Below are 16,309 nucleotides of genomic sequence, written 5' to 3' on the forward strand. Positions count from 1 at the left end.
TTTTATGCTATTCTACCAATATCTTGGTTGCAGTTCCCTTTCAAGTTGGGACCTTGATATTCAGTAAAATTTCTTAAAATGAATGGAAATATACACAATGAAGAGAATCCTTATTTAGTCCCTTTACAAGGGAATTCATTTCTGATATGACTAACATCAGAAATATTTGTTTTCTGTTTATTTGTATGAGCTGTTAACAGAATATTTTATTTAGAATCACATATATTTTGTTTGGCTATTTTATGTGGGTATTCTTATAAAGAAGTATTGTGTTAATTTATTCTTTCTTAAATACTAAATAGGTATGAAAAATTAACATAAGAAATGCAGTGATACAAAAGTAAATCCTCCATACAATAATAAACTATTGAGTTAGTCTCCATTAATTTTGTAAGTAAATTCTATCGTATCAGCTATAATACAAGAATAAATCCTCCATCCACTATATTTCAAGCAAAATATGAAAACAACTTCTTGCCTTGAAGGACTGAATACATAATATCTGAAAGACAACCAATGTAAGATATCATTTTTTTTTATTTTCTTTTTGTTAATTTTGTGCTTTTTAAAACATTCGTTCTGTCTGAGGATGGCTGGTCATTCCTGGACATTTGTAGATGGCCAAGTGCTGTTTCTGGGATGTAACCAGACTAGCAGGAGAAGTCAGGGATGGCCTGGGGATGTTTCCAATCCATCTGTGTCCCTGAAATGTTACAGGTATGGGAATGGCCAGAACCATAGATAAAAAACTCTGCAAAAAACTCTTGGGCGATTTTTTGAATAAAATCGCAAAAAATTTCAGGAGAAAAACTCAAATAAATCTGCACTAATGATTTGTTGGGTATTCTTTTACTGAAGACTATCATGCAATTGATTACATAACCTTGCACCTCGCCATTTGCGAATCAATTAGTGTAACTGTGTACCTATCCACAAGAAGTTAAAAATAGGTGCCTTCAAGGGATGTGGCATCTCTGTGGGAAGAATGTGAATCCTTTGGGTGTATGTGTGAGGAAAACTGCAGTATGGTGTTTTTGCATGATATGGTAGTTTCATGTGGAAGTCTCATGCTTCTTAAACTATGTTCTTGAAGCTGAAGGCGTGTTGTAAAGGTTGACAAAGTTCATCAATGTGTATGAGATGAGCTGAAAATTTGAAAGGTTTTGTGTGCACATGCCAGTGCTAGTTATTGAAAAAAGTATTTATTTAATGGAAGATGTGAAGTAGAGGAGAACTTTAATTCTATAGAAAAGAGATTCAAGGAATGCAAATCCTCTATAATATGTATTGAACTCAAATTCATTTAGCGGTTGCACTTATGTTTTGGTATATTTTATGTATTTAACTCAAACTTTGATTTATATATGATGGAAAACAGTAATATGTTCTACATATTCAGTGTATATGTGCGTTTTTCAAGAATATTTTAAGAATTTTATATTTTCAAATGTTCGATAAGTTTGCCGAGTTTTTGCCGAGTCCCGAGATTTCAATTAATTTGGACCAAAAGAGTTATTGCTGAGTAAGAGTTTATCATCTTTTTCTAGAACAACTCTGCAAATGTGTCCGTGTATTGTGTTCACGAAAATGTAGAAGCTTTAAATGCTTAGTAGTTGTGATTGTTGACATTGTTACTTTCATCTATAATTACATAATAACTAATGTTTTCTAGATGATTAATTTGGTACTCATCCCTGACAATTTCTCTTTGCCAGATTGTAGTTTACTAGTAATTTTTTTTCTATAAATTCATGAATCGGCATGGTTATCTGATGACTTCTTGCCTTTTTGATCCAGTATGATCAAAAGTACTACTACAAAATTGGGAATGGAAGCTCTGCACGTGAATTTTGGTTTTTTACACCTCCAATAATTGATCCAGATTCTTCTTACACATTTGGAGTAATAGGTGGGTTTATGAAATTTTAACTTCTTTCTTTCATTTTGATTGATTCCTTAGATATGATGCATACTTTCAAATGGAAAGAAATAAGAACTTAAGTGCTTTTTATGGTTATGGTTATGTTTTAAAATGCATGATTCATGAAATTTGTTAGAGTCCTGAATAAGAATTGAAATCATCTCATCTTCAAACAATGGAAACACAAAAAAATTGAATTGCCATCTCCAAATGATAAAAATAAGTAAATGGGACTTAATGCACATACTTATATTATAATAGGAAAAGGAGTGCAAGAGCAACTCTGGAAAATATCTAATAAACAAAAATGGTACAATCCAAAATACCCTGATTAAAAAAGAAATAGCAAGGCTAGTAGAAATGTACACAAAATGGAAACATTGGTGACTTTGTCAGTCACCTTTTATCAAAAAAGAAAAAGAAAAGAAATATACACAAAAAGCGGACAACAAGAAGGGAGTCATTATATAGTCCTCCATGGATGCAAAAGTATATTTTTACCTCCAATCTATATTTGTATCTCAATAATACCTTAGACTATATAGTCAGGAAAACAGTCTTGCCTGATATGCTGGTTTGAAGAAAAGTATACATGTATCATAGCATCCACTGGCTGAAAGATTCCTGGTAACATTAAGGAAACTGATAATCTGTCTGTGGTTGTGGGTCCTACACTATGCTTATTGGGAAGGTTTTTAACAGAACATACAATCCAAAGCATTTAAAACTTTGAAGCTATTGGGAGTTGACCAAATAGTGTCGATCCCTCTTATCCAATACGCATTATCATTCCTACCTGATCATCGATAATGTAACTTATGAATAGTACTAATTTTAGTTATAATTTTTGCATAGTACTAATTTCTGGCTTAATAAAAATAAACATGTTAATCATAACATAGAATTGGTTTCCTTTTAAGCTCCCAAAGGGTTTAAGAGTTCAACTAGCCTTAATTATTGGTTTTGAGAGGCACCACTAAGTTATTTCAGCTTTGCTGCCCTTGGTGATATCCTTTTAATTTTGTATTTATTCATCTTGACGTCTTATTTCGGTATCAGTGCATTTCTATCTTTCAATACTTTTGTATTTGGTTTTAGTAGAATATGGATATTGCACAAACAATTCTCTTTTACCAGAAATAACATTCACACGTGAAGTACCTTTAGACTGTTGAGCTTGAGTGATGATAAAGAGTGAAGTAGAGATATTTCTGTGTATCTTGACAATCTACTAGAAGAACATATTCGAGGACCAACATTATATAGAGATAAGATAGGATTATAGGAAAGTGCAGGGATCAAGAATATGTTCATGATATTGGAAGAAGTATTCTTTGAATGGTATAGCCGATAGGTAACAAAACTTTGAATAAGATTGAATAGGAGATAATTGTATTCATGATAATGGAAGAAGTATTCTTTGTATGGTATAGCTAACAAAACTTTGAATAAGATTCAATAGGAGATAAATGTCTGTACAAACATAAGAGGTTCTGGATAAAACATGTGTAACAACATAATAAATTTGCATGATGCCCTTCCAAAAAGTAGTTAATTACCTGCCAAAACTCAAATTTATTTTGATTATTTTCTTTTTCTCACCAAGTCAAGTTCCTATGTAGATTCAGTGTTACATCAAGAGAACCAAGCATTGGAAGTCAAAGTAAATAATTGAGAATAATAGTTAAAATCACGCCTCTAAATTGAATGCAAAACAAAAGATTTGCAGGTGCTCATAAGGCCAACTCAGGACGAATGAGAAACTATTGGGGGTAGTGGAATAAGAACAATGTAATGTCCCCTTCTCAGTTCTAGACTGATGGATGGAGTCTTAGCCTATTTTGGAAACCTGTAGGCTAATGAAAGACTAAATTAGGGTTTGTGTCTTCAGGAAGGTTTTCAGAGGGGTGTTTGTAGGAGTTTTACAGTTTGCTCTCTGGATTCCTTCTAGATCCTTCTAGGTTTTTCATGAGCTTCAGGATGGTATAACATGCATTCCAATCAGAGAAGATTTATGAATTTACTATTTTTAGTAAATTGTGATAGGTTGACGACTGTCTTCTTTATAGGGTTTTTTCTGGGTTTTTTGAGAGCTCCAGCGTGGTTTGACATGCAAATTCTTCAGAGATGATTTCTGGACTTACTAGTTTTAGTAAGTCACGATAGCTGCTCAGAATATGCTCAAATGGAGATTGGAATCACTTACTATTTTTAGCAGTGCTATTTCTAGGAAGTGCTATTTTTAGTAAATGCTATTTTTAGCAGTACAGTTGTGTAGTAGAGTAACACTTGGGTTCTATTCTCCACAATCTTGTTTAGCAGTGATCTCTTGTTGATGTGTTTTTACGCACATGCGAACATAGAATAAAATACAAAGGTATCTTATCCTCTCTTGAACAAAGTCTCCCATATGCTATGCTTCGCGATCAAATGAGACAACTCCAAGGTTGTGAAATGTTAGGTCTTGATGTGTGGATAAGTTCAGTAGTTTGATGTGATAATGCTAGAATCACAAGGGGACTTACGTTGTACATGAATGCTAAATCTTATCATGGATCAGGATAGGTATGTCGATGACTTAGGATTTTGCATTGAAGCTCTAGACTTACTTAAAAAAGGGGGTAAAAGGAATAGGGTTCAGGAAATCTATTCTAAGCCTAGGAATGTAGGAAATGATGAATAAATCTAGTGGAATCAAACTAGGCAAGGTCTCACAAACAGGTATTGACACGAGCTTAGTGCAATCATCTAAGGTGTACTTATTGATTTTCAAAATATTACCATCACACATTGACACCATCCAAGTTGACGCTTGTCAAGGGATGCATAATAATTGAAGTTAAGCTTACTTAATTTTCCAATTGACCACACAAGGCGCACTTACCAATGGCAAGAGGCTAGTGGTATGGATTAAGGATTCCACACAAATATACACAACAAATCTTCCACTCAATCTAACATACATGAAAAACAAATTCTAATCGAACTTGGACGAATTGAGAACCATGAATGCAAAACAACATTTGAAGAGCAAAATCACCAACAATTGAACAATGATTTAGATTCAAATAGATGCAACATATACCAACAATTCTACAAAAACTCTCGCTTACAAATGAGAGGCAATGGGGCTTTTATAGAGCCTCAAAAGAAGTGAATGGCTCAGATTGATTCAAGATCAACGACCAAGATTACAAGATAAAACCCTAATTAGGGTTTGTTACAACCACCATTACATTAGCCAATAAGAAACGAGGGTAGTTAAGATAATAATATTTGATGTAGTGCCATGTGTCACCTATTCCCTCCTTGAATGAATGTTGACTTGGTACCCTTTGATTGAATGAATGGTGACTATGATGCCACCTCCGCTTGCCTTGTACACTTAATCAATTTGCCTTGTACGTTCCTCTTCTTCATAATGTTTGGAATTCCTTATGATACTTTGCATTCCATCCTTATGTTAAGGAATTCCATGAACTATTTCCTCAATGTTGGAAAATTTTCCAATCTTGGAATCTTGAAATATTTCCTTCCTTGGCGCTCTTTGATATTGTGATTCCTTGACGTAGTTCTGGATTTCATAATGTGAAATCCCTTGTGCTCATGTCTTGAACTTTGCTTTCTTTCATTTGTTCATCATCAAGGTGAAGTCTTCTCTTCATGATTGATCTAGTCCTCATCTTTGTCCTTGGAAATCTTTGTCCCAAAATCCTCATTCAATCCTTGAAGTGTTGATCTTCCTCATCCACATTTGTGATGTTGTCCTTGCAATATGCATCCTCCTTCAAGCCTTGATCATCATGCCTCCTTTCCTTGTAACAGTCATGCAAAACAAACAAGCATTGAATCGAACACTAGTATGATAAGCTTAACTTCAACCTTGGTGGGAAATTCATCTGCATATGGACTGATCATTCCTCAAAACCATCTGCATTATCCTTGTCCATTCCTTCACTTAGTGGAAATTTGATGTCCATCTAAACAACTTCCTTTCTTTGTAATTCCGCCCTACAGTGGAAACCTGACTCCCATCCGGACTCATTGTCCTTGAAAATTTTGTGTTGATTGGATCATCATTTGGTGGAGTGGAAATCCAAACACCATCAGGACTTTGTTCCTGACATTTGTCCCAACATGTGATAGTTAATCTTAGAAAAACTGAATTTCAGACTTAGAATAAGTCTGATCACAATTGCTAAGTTTGAAGACACCCATGTAAACTCAGAAAATGTAGTATTTGGAGCCCAAAAACGAATGTCCAGGTCTAAAAATATCACTTGGAGGTCTGAAAACACTCAAAAAGTGACCAATTTTTGATATCAAAGTTGTTATAAAGGTTTGATTTCCTTAGGACAAAGTCTGAATATGCCCTCCAATGCCTAAAAATACTCAGAAAATGGTGTATTGAAGTCTGATTTTCTGATTCTTAAGTATGAATACACCCTCCGAAAGTCTGAAAATGGCTCCAAAAAGTCTGAAGACAAACTGAAAATGATGAATATCAATGGCTGGAAGTGATCACAGCCTTGTCACATGCTTGCATTTGAATTATTTTGACCTTCAAAACTCATAAATGGTCACATCTGGGCACAAATTTGTGGCTGGGAACGAAGTTTCAGTCTCTAGACAACCTGGTATACTAACCTGGTATACTTAGAAAAATGTCAAAAATGGTGCTCAGAAGTATACCACAATTTTTGGAAAAGGGTGTGGAAAAGTCTGATTTTTAGTTCTTTAAGTCTGAAAACACCCTTCCAAGGTCCAACAATGGCTGCCCAATGTCTAAAGAAAACCTCCAACTTCAATAAATTAATCATTTAAACTTGTCGCAGTCATAGGAAACACTTGTATTTGATGGATTTCACCTTCCCAAAGTTAAGTTTATCAAATTTGGGCACAAACAAAGGGCTGAAAATGAATATCTAAGTCTGAAGACAAATCTGAAAGTGAAGTTTCAGACTTAGATCAGCTATGGAAGCTCCACCAAATGCCCAAAAAACTCATAAGAATGATGCACAAGTGAAATTTTCCAAGTTGGCAAGTGGCTGGAAATGAAAATCAGTCTGAAGACAACCTGCAACTATGGAGTTTTAGACTGTAACAACAATGGCAGCCCTTGAAAATGCAATAAAAACTCTTCCAAATAGCCCTTTAACCAAAATTGCCTTAGTATGGATGAGCTAGGCAATGAAGAATAATTCTGAAGATGTGTTCCCAGCCAACAATGGAAGTCAAATCACTCCCAACAATGGTGCCCAACAAGGTCTGAAAATGGCAGCCCCTTAACACTAAAAAATATCACCAAAATTCATCAAGATATGGAGGAATCAGCCTCCCAAATAAAATCGCCTATCTTCAGCCATAGCTCCACTTCATAAAAATCGCCCAAAACATGAAAATCATCCTCCAAGCTTGCTGTAATGGTCTCCAAACATGGCGCCCAGGTCTGATTGGGCAAACAAATACTTCAAATCTGCAACTTCAACTCCAATAATGGTGTCAACTTGACACTTGGGCAAAAATCGCCCAGCTGGGACCTCCAATCTGCCTTCAATTAGCCACCTAACTGTTACACCAGCAACTTGTAATGTTATTTTAATGTTGGGCAGACATACTTAAACACATTTCCATCTTGAAACTTCACCACACAAGCAATGTGGGATAAAACTTTGATACTTATACTTGCCTGGGGAAAATCGATTTGCTTCTAGAAGTATCTAATCATTAAATATTTATTACAAATCATTTATTAACTGTTTTTTGATTTTTTTAAATAATCATTAACACTAGTAAAAAAACAATTAAATGGGGTCATTTTATTAAAATATTTAAAATTTAGATCAAAATTGACTCTTGGGGGGAAAATCGCCCCATGTTGGGATAAAATCCCCAATGAAAACTTATTAAAATTCATTAAAATGGTGTTTGGGGGAAAATCGACCCCAGTTTGGATAGCAATCCGGACTCAAAATCTTCAATTTGTACTTATCCGCACTAAAATCCACAAAAGTCGTCATGAAAAGCTTTGGTGGAAAATCGATAGTCATCAGGAATCTTCACTTAAGTCATCCACAACTTCATCCACATTCCCTAGGGGAAATTCGAAGCTAGTCAGGAAAATTCCCAACACTTAAACAAAATTTAATCATCCTGGTGGAAAATTGCCCATAGTTTGGATTCACAGTGGTGGAAAAATGGGGCAAGTCTGGATTCCAGGGGAAATCCATGTCCAGTTTGGATTTTGAGTGGGGGAAAACTATGGGTAGTCAAGAATATGAGGGTAAAAGCACCTCTAGTGTGGAATTTTGACCTTTTAACCCTTAGAATATGGATTTTCAACTGTAAAATGATGATTTTTCCACTCAAAACCACTAGGAAACTTCAAAACTCAATAGAACTCATCTGGACTTAGGCAAATTTATCAAAAATTTGAGCAAAACAAGGGAAACCTATCGGGATAAAGTGCGAAATCAACTTGAATAATTCTCTAGGAGTGAGAAAACAACTCCAAAAGGTTCTGAAACACCTATGCACTTAAAAATCATCGATGTGGACGTTCAAAAACACACTACGCTCAAATGTCAACGTAACACTTAGCAAGAATAAATCAAAACCCTAAGGCAACCCCTAGACTTAGGTAGAACTCAAGTTCACTCTAACATTTTGACATTTTAAATACATGATCCTATTTAAAATTCAAAAACCCTCTCATCCGCAAAGGCAAACACTAGGAAATTAGGCAAAACTCCTACCTAAAAAGCGAAAAGTGGGGGTCTCCATTGGCAATGGGGCGATGTGTGAAGAGGTCACAACATCTCTCCAAGATTCTTGGAATTTTCGGTAAATAAATAACTCTGGTTATTTATTTAATATTATTTTCATATGACTTGGGTGATATTTAATATATTTTTTGTAAAGTAAAAAAAAAAAAGGGTTTTTGGGTGTCCAAGCTAGACTTAGAGAATAAGGAAATATTTTATTGAATGGAAATTCATATTTGGCGTCCAACTTTGGGAAAAAATATAAAATAAGCAAAAGATATGTTATATTTTATTTCCTTAATGAGGCGTCTACTTTGGAGGGAAAAGCGAATTCAATGTTCTAGAGCTGAAGTCTATAATTTAGACTCTTCTCTCCTTCATTTGGTTATGTTGAATATTGAGATAATGAAGTGCTCCCGAATTGTTTGCAGAATCTTGGCTTTGGGGTTGCGTGCCCTCCTAGCTTATCACAGTTTTGAATTTGAAAGACAACTCAAAGCTATCTGAGGAATTTCATTCAAAGATTTCCTGTGGTTTTCAGACTAGATTGGTGTGTTCTTTCTGGTGCAAACCAACCCTATAGCTGAAGTACATTTCTATTCATCCTAGTTGGAGTTGTTATCTGATTTTTGTGGGTGCAAGCTCAAATTTCGTGTATGCTTTGGGCACATATTTGCTTATACTTTGGTGGAGAGATTGATTTATGGTTGCAAATCGAACTTGTTGCTGATCACCCTAGCTCCATTTTCAGCATTGGAATGCATGCGCTCTCTATGACTGTTTGGTGGCGAGTTTCCTATCCTATTTTGATCGCCTAAATCTCATTCTTCATTTGCATTCTATTTGAGCTCTTTTGGTGGTGTCATGAGGGAGTTGCGAGCATTTTGTTTGATTCTACAGCTGCTGCTTTTTCTAAAAATCAGAATTCATTCTTCATACTTCAGGGCTTGTAACATGGTTTTTGATCTTTTGATTTCAGTTATCACTTCTCTTCAAAGTTAGCTTATGTAATAATTTGTTTAGTAGTACTAAACATCCCTTTGTTCTCATTTTTGGAAGTTAACTTCATCCCATTGAGCAAGTGGAAGTGGCTGGTTATGCTGCCAAGTTTTGCATTTTCAAGTATTTTCAGTTTACTTGTAATTACCGCTGAAAAGTGGAAGTGGCTGGTTTTACCGCCAAGTTGTTGGCTCTAAGTTTTTCAGTGATTTTGTAATCCCCACTGGATAAGTGGAAGTGGCTGGTTATACTGCCAAGTTTTGGGTTGTTAAGCTTTCCATACTTTGTAATTTTCCCACTAAAATCAGTGGAAGTGGCTGGTCAAACCGCCATCATGTAATGCTTTCATTGTTTATGTTTTCCTCCCACTGCATAAGTGGTCGAGATGATTATTTGCTAATGCTAATGGGTGCTGGATGTTGTGTTTGAAAATTGAAAAAATTAAGGGGGGATATTTCACACAAAGAAGCATAATTAGGTGTTTCAGCAATTGAATGAATTTGAGGAGAGTTAGTAATCTAAAATTACATCACCTCCATGGAATATACGACTTCTAGAGGATGTAGGGGTTACTGTAGTGGAATTGTCTGGTGTATCACATTTGGAGTACATAGTAGCAAATATTTCTATGTCCAATTTATTTTTTATACCAGCAATATACACACATGTAACGTTTTATAGCAGAAGTAGTTGAACCATGCCCTGCACTTCTACATTGCAGCAAGAACCTGTCTTGTTGCTACTGTAAGTTATGCCAACCTGGAGTCTGGCATTTTTTATTCAGGGGGTAGATGAGGTAGAGGGTGAAATGGTTGAATAAGAAAAATAGTTATTAGTTTAAATTGTAAGACTTAAAAATTGGTTTTTGGAATCACCACCAAGGGGGTTTCAGCCTCAGTTCTTATGGAAATACATGCATATGCATGATAAAATAGTTCATTTTAGTCACTTTTGTACAGAAAAGAAAATTTGGAGCTGGGTTAGCTTTACAGGTCAAAGAAAGTTATTTTCATTTGATGGTTAGCATAAAAATTTATGCTATTTAGGTTGAGAAAAAGGGGGGCTCTTATTGATCATTGATAGAAAAGGTCATGGAAAGTATTTTGCTGAATACAAAACAGTCCATTTTGAGTCTTGCAATTCATGCATCTCCAAATCCATTTTGATAAATCTTATCTTGTTTCTGAGTGAGAATTTACCATGATATGGTTTGGATTTTGTTTTCAGTTTTGACAAGTATCCACTCCCACAACTTCTTTTTGGGATTGATTGGACATAGTATGAAATGAAAGCGAATGATCCAAAGCTCAATTTTATGACACTAGAGATTGATGTTCGTCACTTCAAAATGGCTCCAAACAGTTGTGTTGATTCAAAAGATATAGAGCAAAGTCATCAGTAACCTCTATATGAATATCATGAGAAATTTAATAGGATAATTATAGTGATTCAATTCTATAATCTAGTAGCCTGCAACAAATATTCTTAGGTTTCTACAACAATGACTGTAATAAGGATGCTAAAGGATTGCTGCTGCAAATTCAGAGTCTAAAATCACTCAAATAGTAGGCTGTACTTATTCTGTCATGCCCAATGCTGGTGGAAACTGTAAAGCAGAGTTTTCTGGTGCAAGTAACAGCTTGGAGTGGTCTGTAATGGCCATACAGCAATTGAATAAGACTTTTAAGTACCATATGCAGGTAACTCATATTGATGGCTAGGACAGCTTTCCCTTCTATAGTACTATAGCAACATAGCACAAAGGTGTTTTCCTTAAATGCAAAATGATTGTGATCAGCCCAGCTCTCATTGTAACAGACCAGCATAGTAGAATAAATTCTATTTGAGAAGCCTGTGATGTGGCTCAGGCATGGGCTGTAAATGTCAAATCATTGATCTTGATGAAGAAGGGGTGCATCCATAAGTCTGTAACTCCAGTGACATGGCAAATTAACATTAAATTTTGGAGTTAGAGTAATATTACCAAAAAATGAAGTTGGCCATGGCTTATGTACAAGTGACAACATTGCTGTAGACATGGTGCAGATGGTTGTATGGCTTATACAAATCTGTGTATTCATTAAGAAAATGACCTGCAAGGATAAGTTTATGATTTCTACAATGATAGCAGTTCAAAGAAGGCTTGTGGTGGCATAGCTATTAGATGTGGGCATTATCAATATCTTGTCATGTAATTGTGGGTGTGGCACATTATAGCACCTGACAAAGGTATAGATAGATTGCATAGGTAACATGGTACTTAATCAGTTGAAGTTGCTGATAAATGTTCACAATAAAGGAGCTCAAAGAAGAGGATAATGTATTGGCAAAAGATTCCAACTTATGAACAGCCCATAAACCAGAAGAGTAGGTGCCTTTTGTAAAGTCAAGTTGAGATTAATTTCTCATCCCCATAAGTTATCTGGAAAGTTTAAGTTGCATTATTGAAAAAAGAAAAATCAGGAGGACAGATTGTAAAGTCAAAAAGATAATTCAAATGGCCATATTTTCAGAAGTGACTTACTCGTTTGGTTTCCATAGGTGATGTAGCAATTTTTGTAAGTTATCCTAGGATATCAAATACAATTTTATGAGTTAGAAACAAAATAGAAGATAATTCAAGGGGCAAATATTTCTTCATAGAAACCATTGAAAGGTCTTTGAACATATTTTACAAACAGTGTTGTTTTCACCCTAGTAATTTTAGCCTACTCCTGGTCGCCCAAACTGAATAGGGTGTAGAGGAAGCAATTTCTTTTTCAACTCTACTTGTACTTATACTTGTCTGCCTGGAATCCAAGAATGTACATTTGTTTTCTAATCCTACTCTGCAAGCACATTTGAAAAGGCTTTTAGAATGTATAAGTAGTTCAATTTAAATTCTCAAAGGTGTAACTTTGTATTTGACTGAGGTTCACATAAGTAAATATTTTTGTTGGCTTTTACATGATAAGGAGTTGATTTTAGCCATAGGTGATAGTAATGTGGCTGTCAGGTGTCCCTCCCAAAATATTTTATGAGTGTGATTCCAATTGGAAAAGCACTACAAGATGCAGATGCTAGATGAGACATTCACAAGTAAATGAAAACTACAGGAATGCAACAAAAAAAATTAAAAAATCCAGTCACATAAGATAGCTATAAATTAGAAATAATAACAGATTAAAAATAAAATTTGAAATAACAAGAACTCAAGATGGACATTTAGTTGATGAAAGTAGGCTTGAACCTGCTCATCAAACAAAATAAGGCATTATGTACCCATAGAAGAAAGCAAAAAGAAGATGGAAGCTGTCAAAAACAAAATAGGACATTAAATCACTTATTCAAACAAACTCATTTCGGGGAAATCCCACATTTAATGATAATTGGAAAGATTTTGAAGAACTTTCTAGCATGGACTGAACTTTTCCTGACAGCAATATTCTCTTCTAAAATGAAGTAGATAAAGTTTCTGGCTGGTGAAGTTTACATCAACTAGACCTTGGAGAGAATTTAAGGCAAATGCAAATAGAAGTAGACTTGGATGCAGTGGAATGTCAATGTTTAATGATTCCTATCTATCTATACTGATCAAGTTTGTTAGTGGAGTTTATATCCATGATGATTTCAAGAGTCACATCAGTCACAATCACATGTATTCTAAACATAGACTTGTGAGCATAATGGATGTAGTTGTCATCATAAGTTACAATGTATTGAAGTGCATCTGTTTGTTAATTGCCAAAAGACAATCTACACCTCAAAGAATTGTTTGGCCAAGGGTACACAATCCAGATCTGATCGATGATGATAGAAGAAAACTTAGAAACGTGAAAATAGGATGGATAAATGACTGGAGTTGGTAGAGATTCACATTTTCCATGGAGAGACACTACACTAGATCCAGTTTCAGATGATTTCATTTCCATTATCGAAAACGATTTTAGTTCCTTTCTGTACTGCTCATCTGGAAAAGGGAGGATAAGACACAAAGTACAGCCAGATTATTAGCACAGTTTATTAAGAGTTCCTTAGAGTGTAGTTATAGTTGTAGCAATTTTGTGGACAAACGATTCAGGCACCTGAGAGATACTCAAAGACTCGTATAATAGCAGGACCAAACAGGTTGAAATATCTAGAAAGAAAATGCATAGTTTATCCATTGGTCGCGAGCAGTCAGATTTAATTACAAGTGATACAAATTCAGGTTTGATAAGCAGTTCTCATACAAACAGATTTCAGAGCTGACAGACAATTTGATATTCGAGTTCAACAGTTCTAGATTTGAGACAGTTCCATGGTATCAGTTTTGATCAGATATATTTTACAGTTGACTCTATCTTATTAGTCTACTTAAAACCTGAGAAAAGATCAAGTGAGTAGAAGTTGTAGTGTGAAACATACCACTTTCAGTATTAGTAGTATTACAGCAGGTTGCATCATAACAACATCATCACCAGTTATCCAACAGAAACAGATCCCAATTATGCATCCACTTTTTTAGAGCTTGTTTTTGGAGAGAGTTGGAGGAGCAAATTAAGCTCCTAAATCACATATTTTATGTACTTGAGTCTTGTATTCAGTGCTTTTCTCATGCACCCGACATTATTATGTAATGTTCATGTTTTGTCTAGTGTAAAGCACGATATCAATATGGAGTTGCCTTACAACCTACTGCAATGGAATAAATATAACAATAAAAAATACAAATGAAAGAAAAGTATACCTTTGGATATTTATTATTGCAAATAATAAATAAAAAAATGATAGCCATTTGCCTAGATAATTAGTAATTAGATCTGAACCAGTATACTGGCAGTTCATTATATTTATGGCTATGGATAATAAACACTAAGTATCAGAGTGAATACTATTTGCTAAAATGGCCATTGAATTGATTTGTAAGAGTGCTAATAAGAAAAAAGGAACCATATAGTTGTGAAGCTCCATCAATGAGCCAAGAAACCACTTGAAGGGCTTTGGAAGGCACATAAGAAAGACAAATTGGTGTATATTGTAATTGGGTTAGAAAAATGCAAGCCATAAATAGCAAATTACAGACTATAGATCTGACTGAAAAACTAGAAGTATCTAGTTATCTTTTATGATTTCTGTTTCTCATTCATATGATTTTATTCTATGTGTATTTCTATGTACTTGGCATTTTTGTAATGTTGTTAGGTGATAAATTGATATATCCTATATACATATATGTATTAAATGTATATTGTGGAGACATTTATATTGACTGTACTTAATAATTTGGGAGGGTGGCAGCTGTCCTGGAATCCTTGTGTGGACTCTAGGACTTCGTGTAATCTTATACCTTTCATCTTTTCTTCATCAAAGGTAGCAGTTGATAAGCTAAAAAGTTAATGCTTCCTAGGCTTTGAAAAATTGTTAGTTTATGTAAACTAATAGTGATACAAAATTTCCAGGGGACCTAGGGCAAACATTCCATTCTCTTTCAACTTTCGAGCATTATTTACAAAGTAATGGGCAGGCAGTTCTATATGTTGGAGATCTCTCCTATGCTGACGATCATAAGTTTGACAATGGTATTCGTTGGGATACATGGGGGCGCTTTGTGGAGCCAAGCACTGCTTATCAGCCATGGATATGGACATCAGGAAATCATGAAATAGAATTCAAACAAAACTTGGTATTGATCTTACATAAGTGCAAAAACATTAATTGATGCATGTTAATTTTTTGCTGTGAAGGTCTTACTTATTTTGTTACCTTGACATTGTAGTTGTAAAATAAAAAATAATGCTCACATGTCATAGGAATATCGTTACATTGTACATCTTAAATCTCGTAACTTGTAATTCTGGTTCCAACTTGTTTGCCTCAATTGTCAAAAGTCTAAATATTTCTTCTGAAGGAATCTAGTGTATCCTAAGGTTATCTTGTTTCTTTTATTCTTTTGGTTTTCTTTATTGTCATTGCCTAAATATCTGTTTTCACAATACCCTGAATTGTTCTAGCAAGTGTTTGTTTGCTGTCTTTATTTTGTAGATAGACATTTCTTTTTCTGATGTTGCCAATATTGAATAAATATCAGGTGCTCTACTGTAATATGTATCAGATAGCCATCTCTGTTTTGAAGTTTGTGTTATAAAGGAATGGTTTAATGGCTTTGAAATGGATTCTATGTTACTTTTTCCCTTCTATTGTCTTCTAGCCACTACCATACTAAACCAAATCATACTCTGAAGAGTATATTGCTCAAACAACATGCCTCATGCCAACATTATACTTAAAATAATTCTTAATTTCTTATAGTTGTGTCTTTTCCAGAATGTTTTTGGTGCCAAAGATGGATAAAAAATGTCATTTACTTATTTTGGATAATAAATATCTTCTAACTGAAAATCGAAAAACAAACTTCCACCATCTTTGGCTTTTTGTGAGTATTCAAAGGTGAGCAGAAGCATACATACATTGCTTTAACATTATTGTAATTGTCTTTCTCAACATTGTTTTTCCTGAAAGATTCAAGGGTTTCGCTTTTGAATGTCCTGCTCTAATATTTCTAGTTGTTCTCATTTGTTGCTTTAGTTTTTAAAGCTGTAATCTTTTTTGTCAGAAATTACGGTTGAAAGATGTTTATCCTTTATACAACATGCTTCATGATTGC

General features: G+C 34.6%; 1 protein-coding gene across 4 annotated transcripts in view; it reads left to right on the forward strand.

Annotated features, from left to right (window-relative positions):
- Positions 1–16,309, forward strand: part of LOC131077101 (bifunctional purple acid phosphatase 26) — a 246,894-nt gene that overhangs the window by 80,294 nt on the left and 150,291 nt on the right. For all 4 annotated transcript variants that reach the window (XM_058014529.2, XM_058014531.2, XM_058014528.2 and 1 more), the window contains 2 exons: positions 1,798–1,909; positions 15,105–15,328. In XM_058014529.2, coding sequence (XP_057870512.1) covers positions 1,798–1,909; positions 15,105–15,328 — 336 coding nt within the window. The remainder of the gene's footprint in view (positions 1–1,797; positions 1,910–15,104; positions 15,329–16,309) is intronic.

This window comes from Cryptomeria japonica, chromosome 9 (assembly GCF_030272615.1).
Source record: "Cryptomeria japonica chromosome 9, Sugi_1.0, whole genome shotgun sequence".
NCBI classification, from domain to species: domain Eukaryota; kingdom Viridiplantae; phylum Streptophyta; class Pinopsida; order Cupressales; family Cupressaceae; genus Cryptomeria; species Cryptomeria japonica.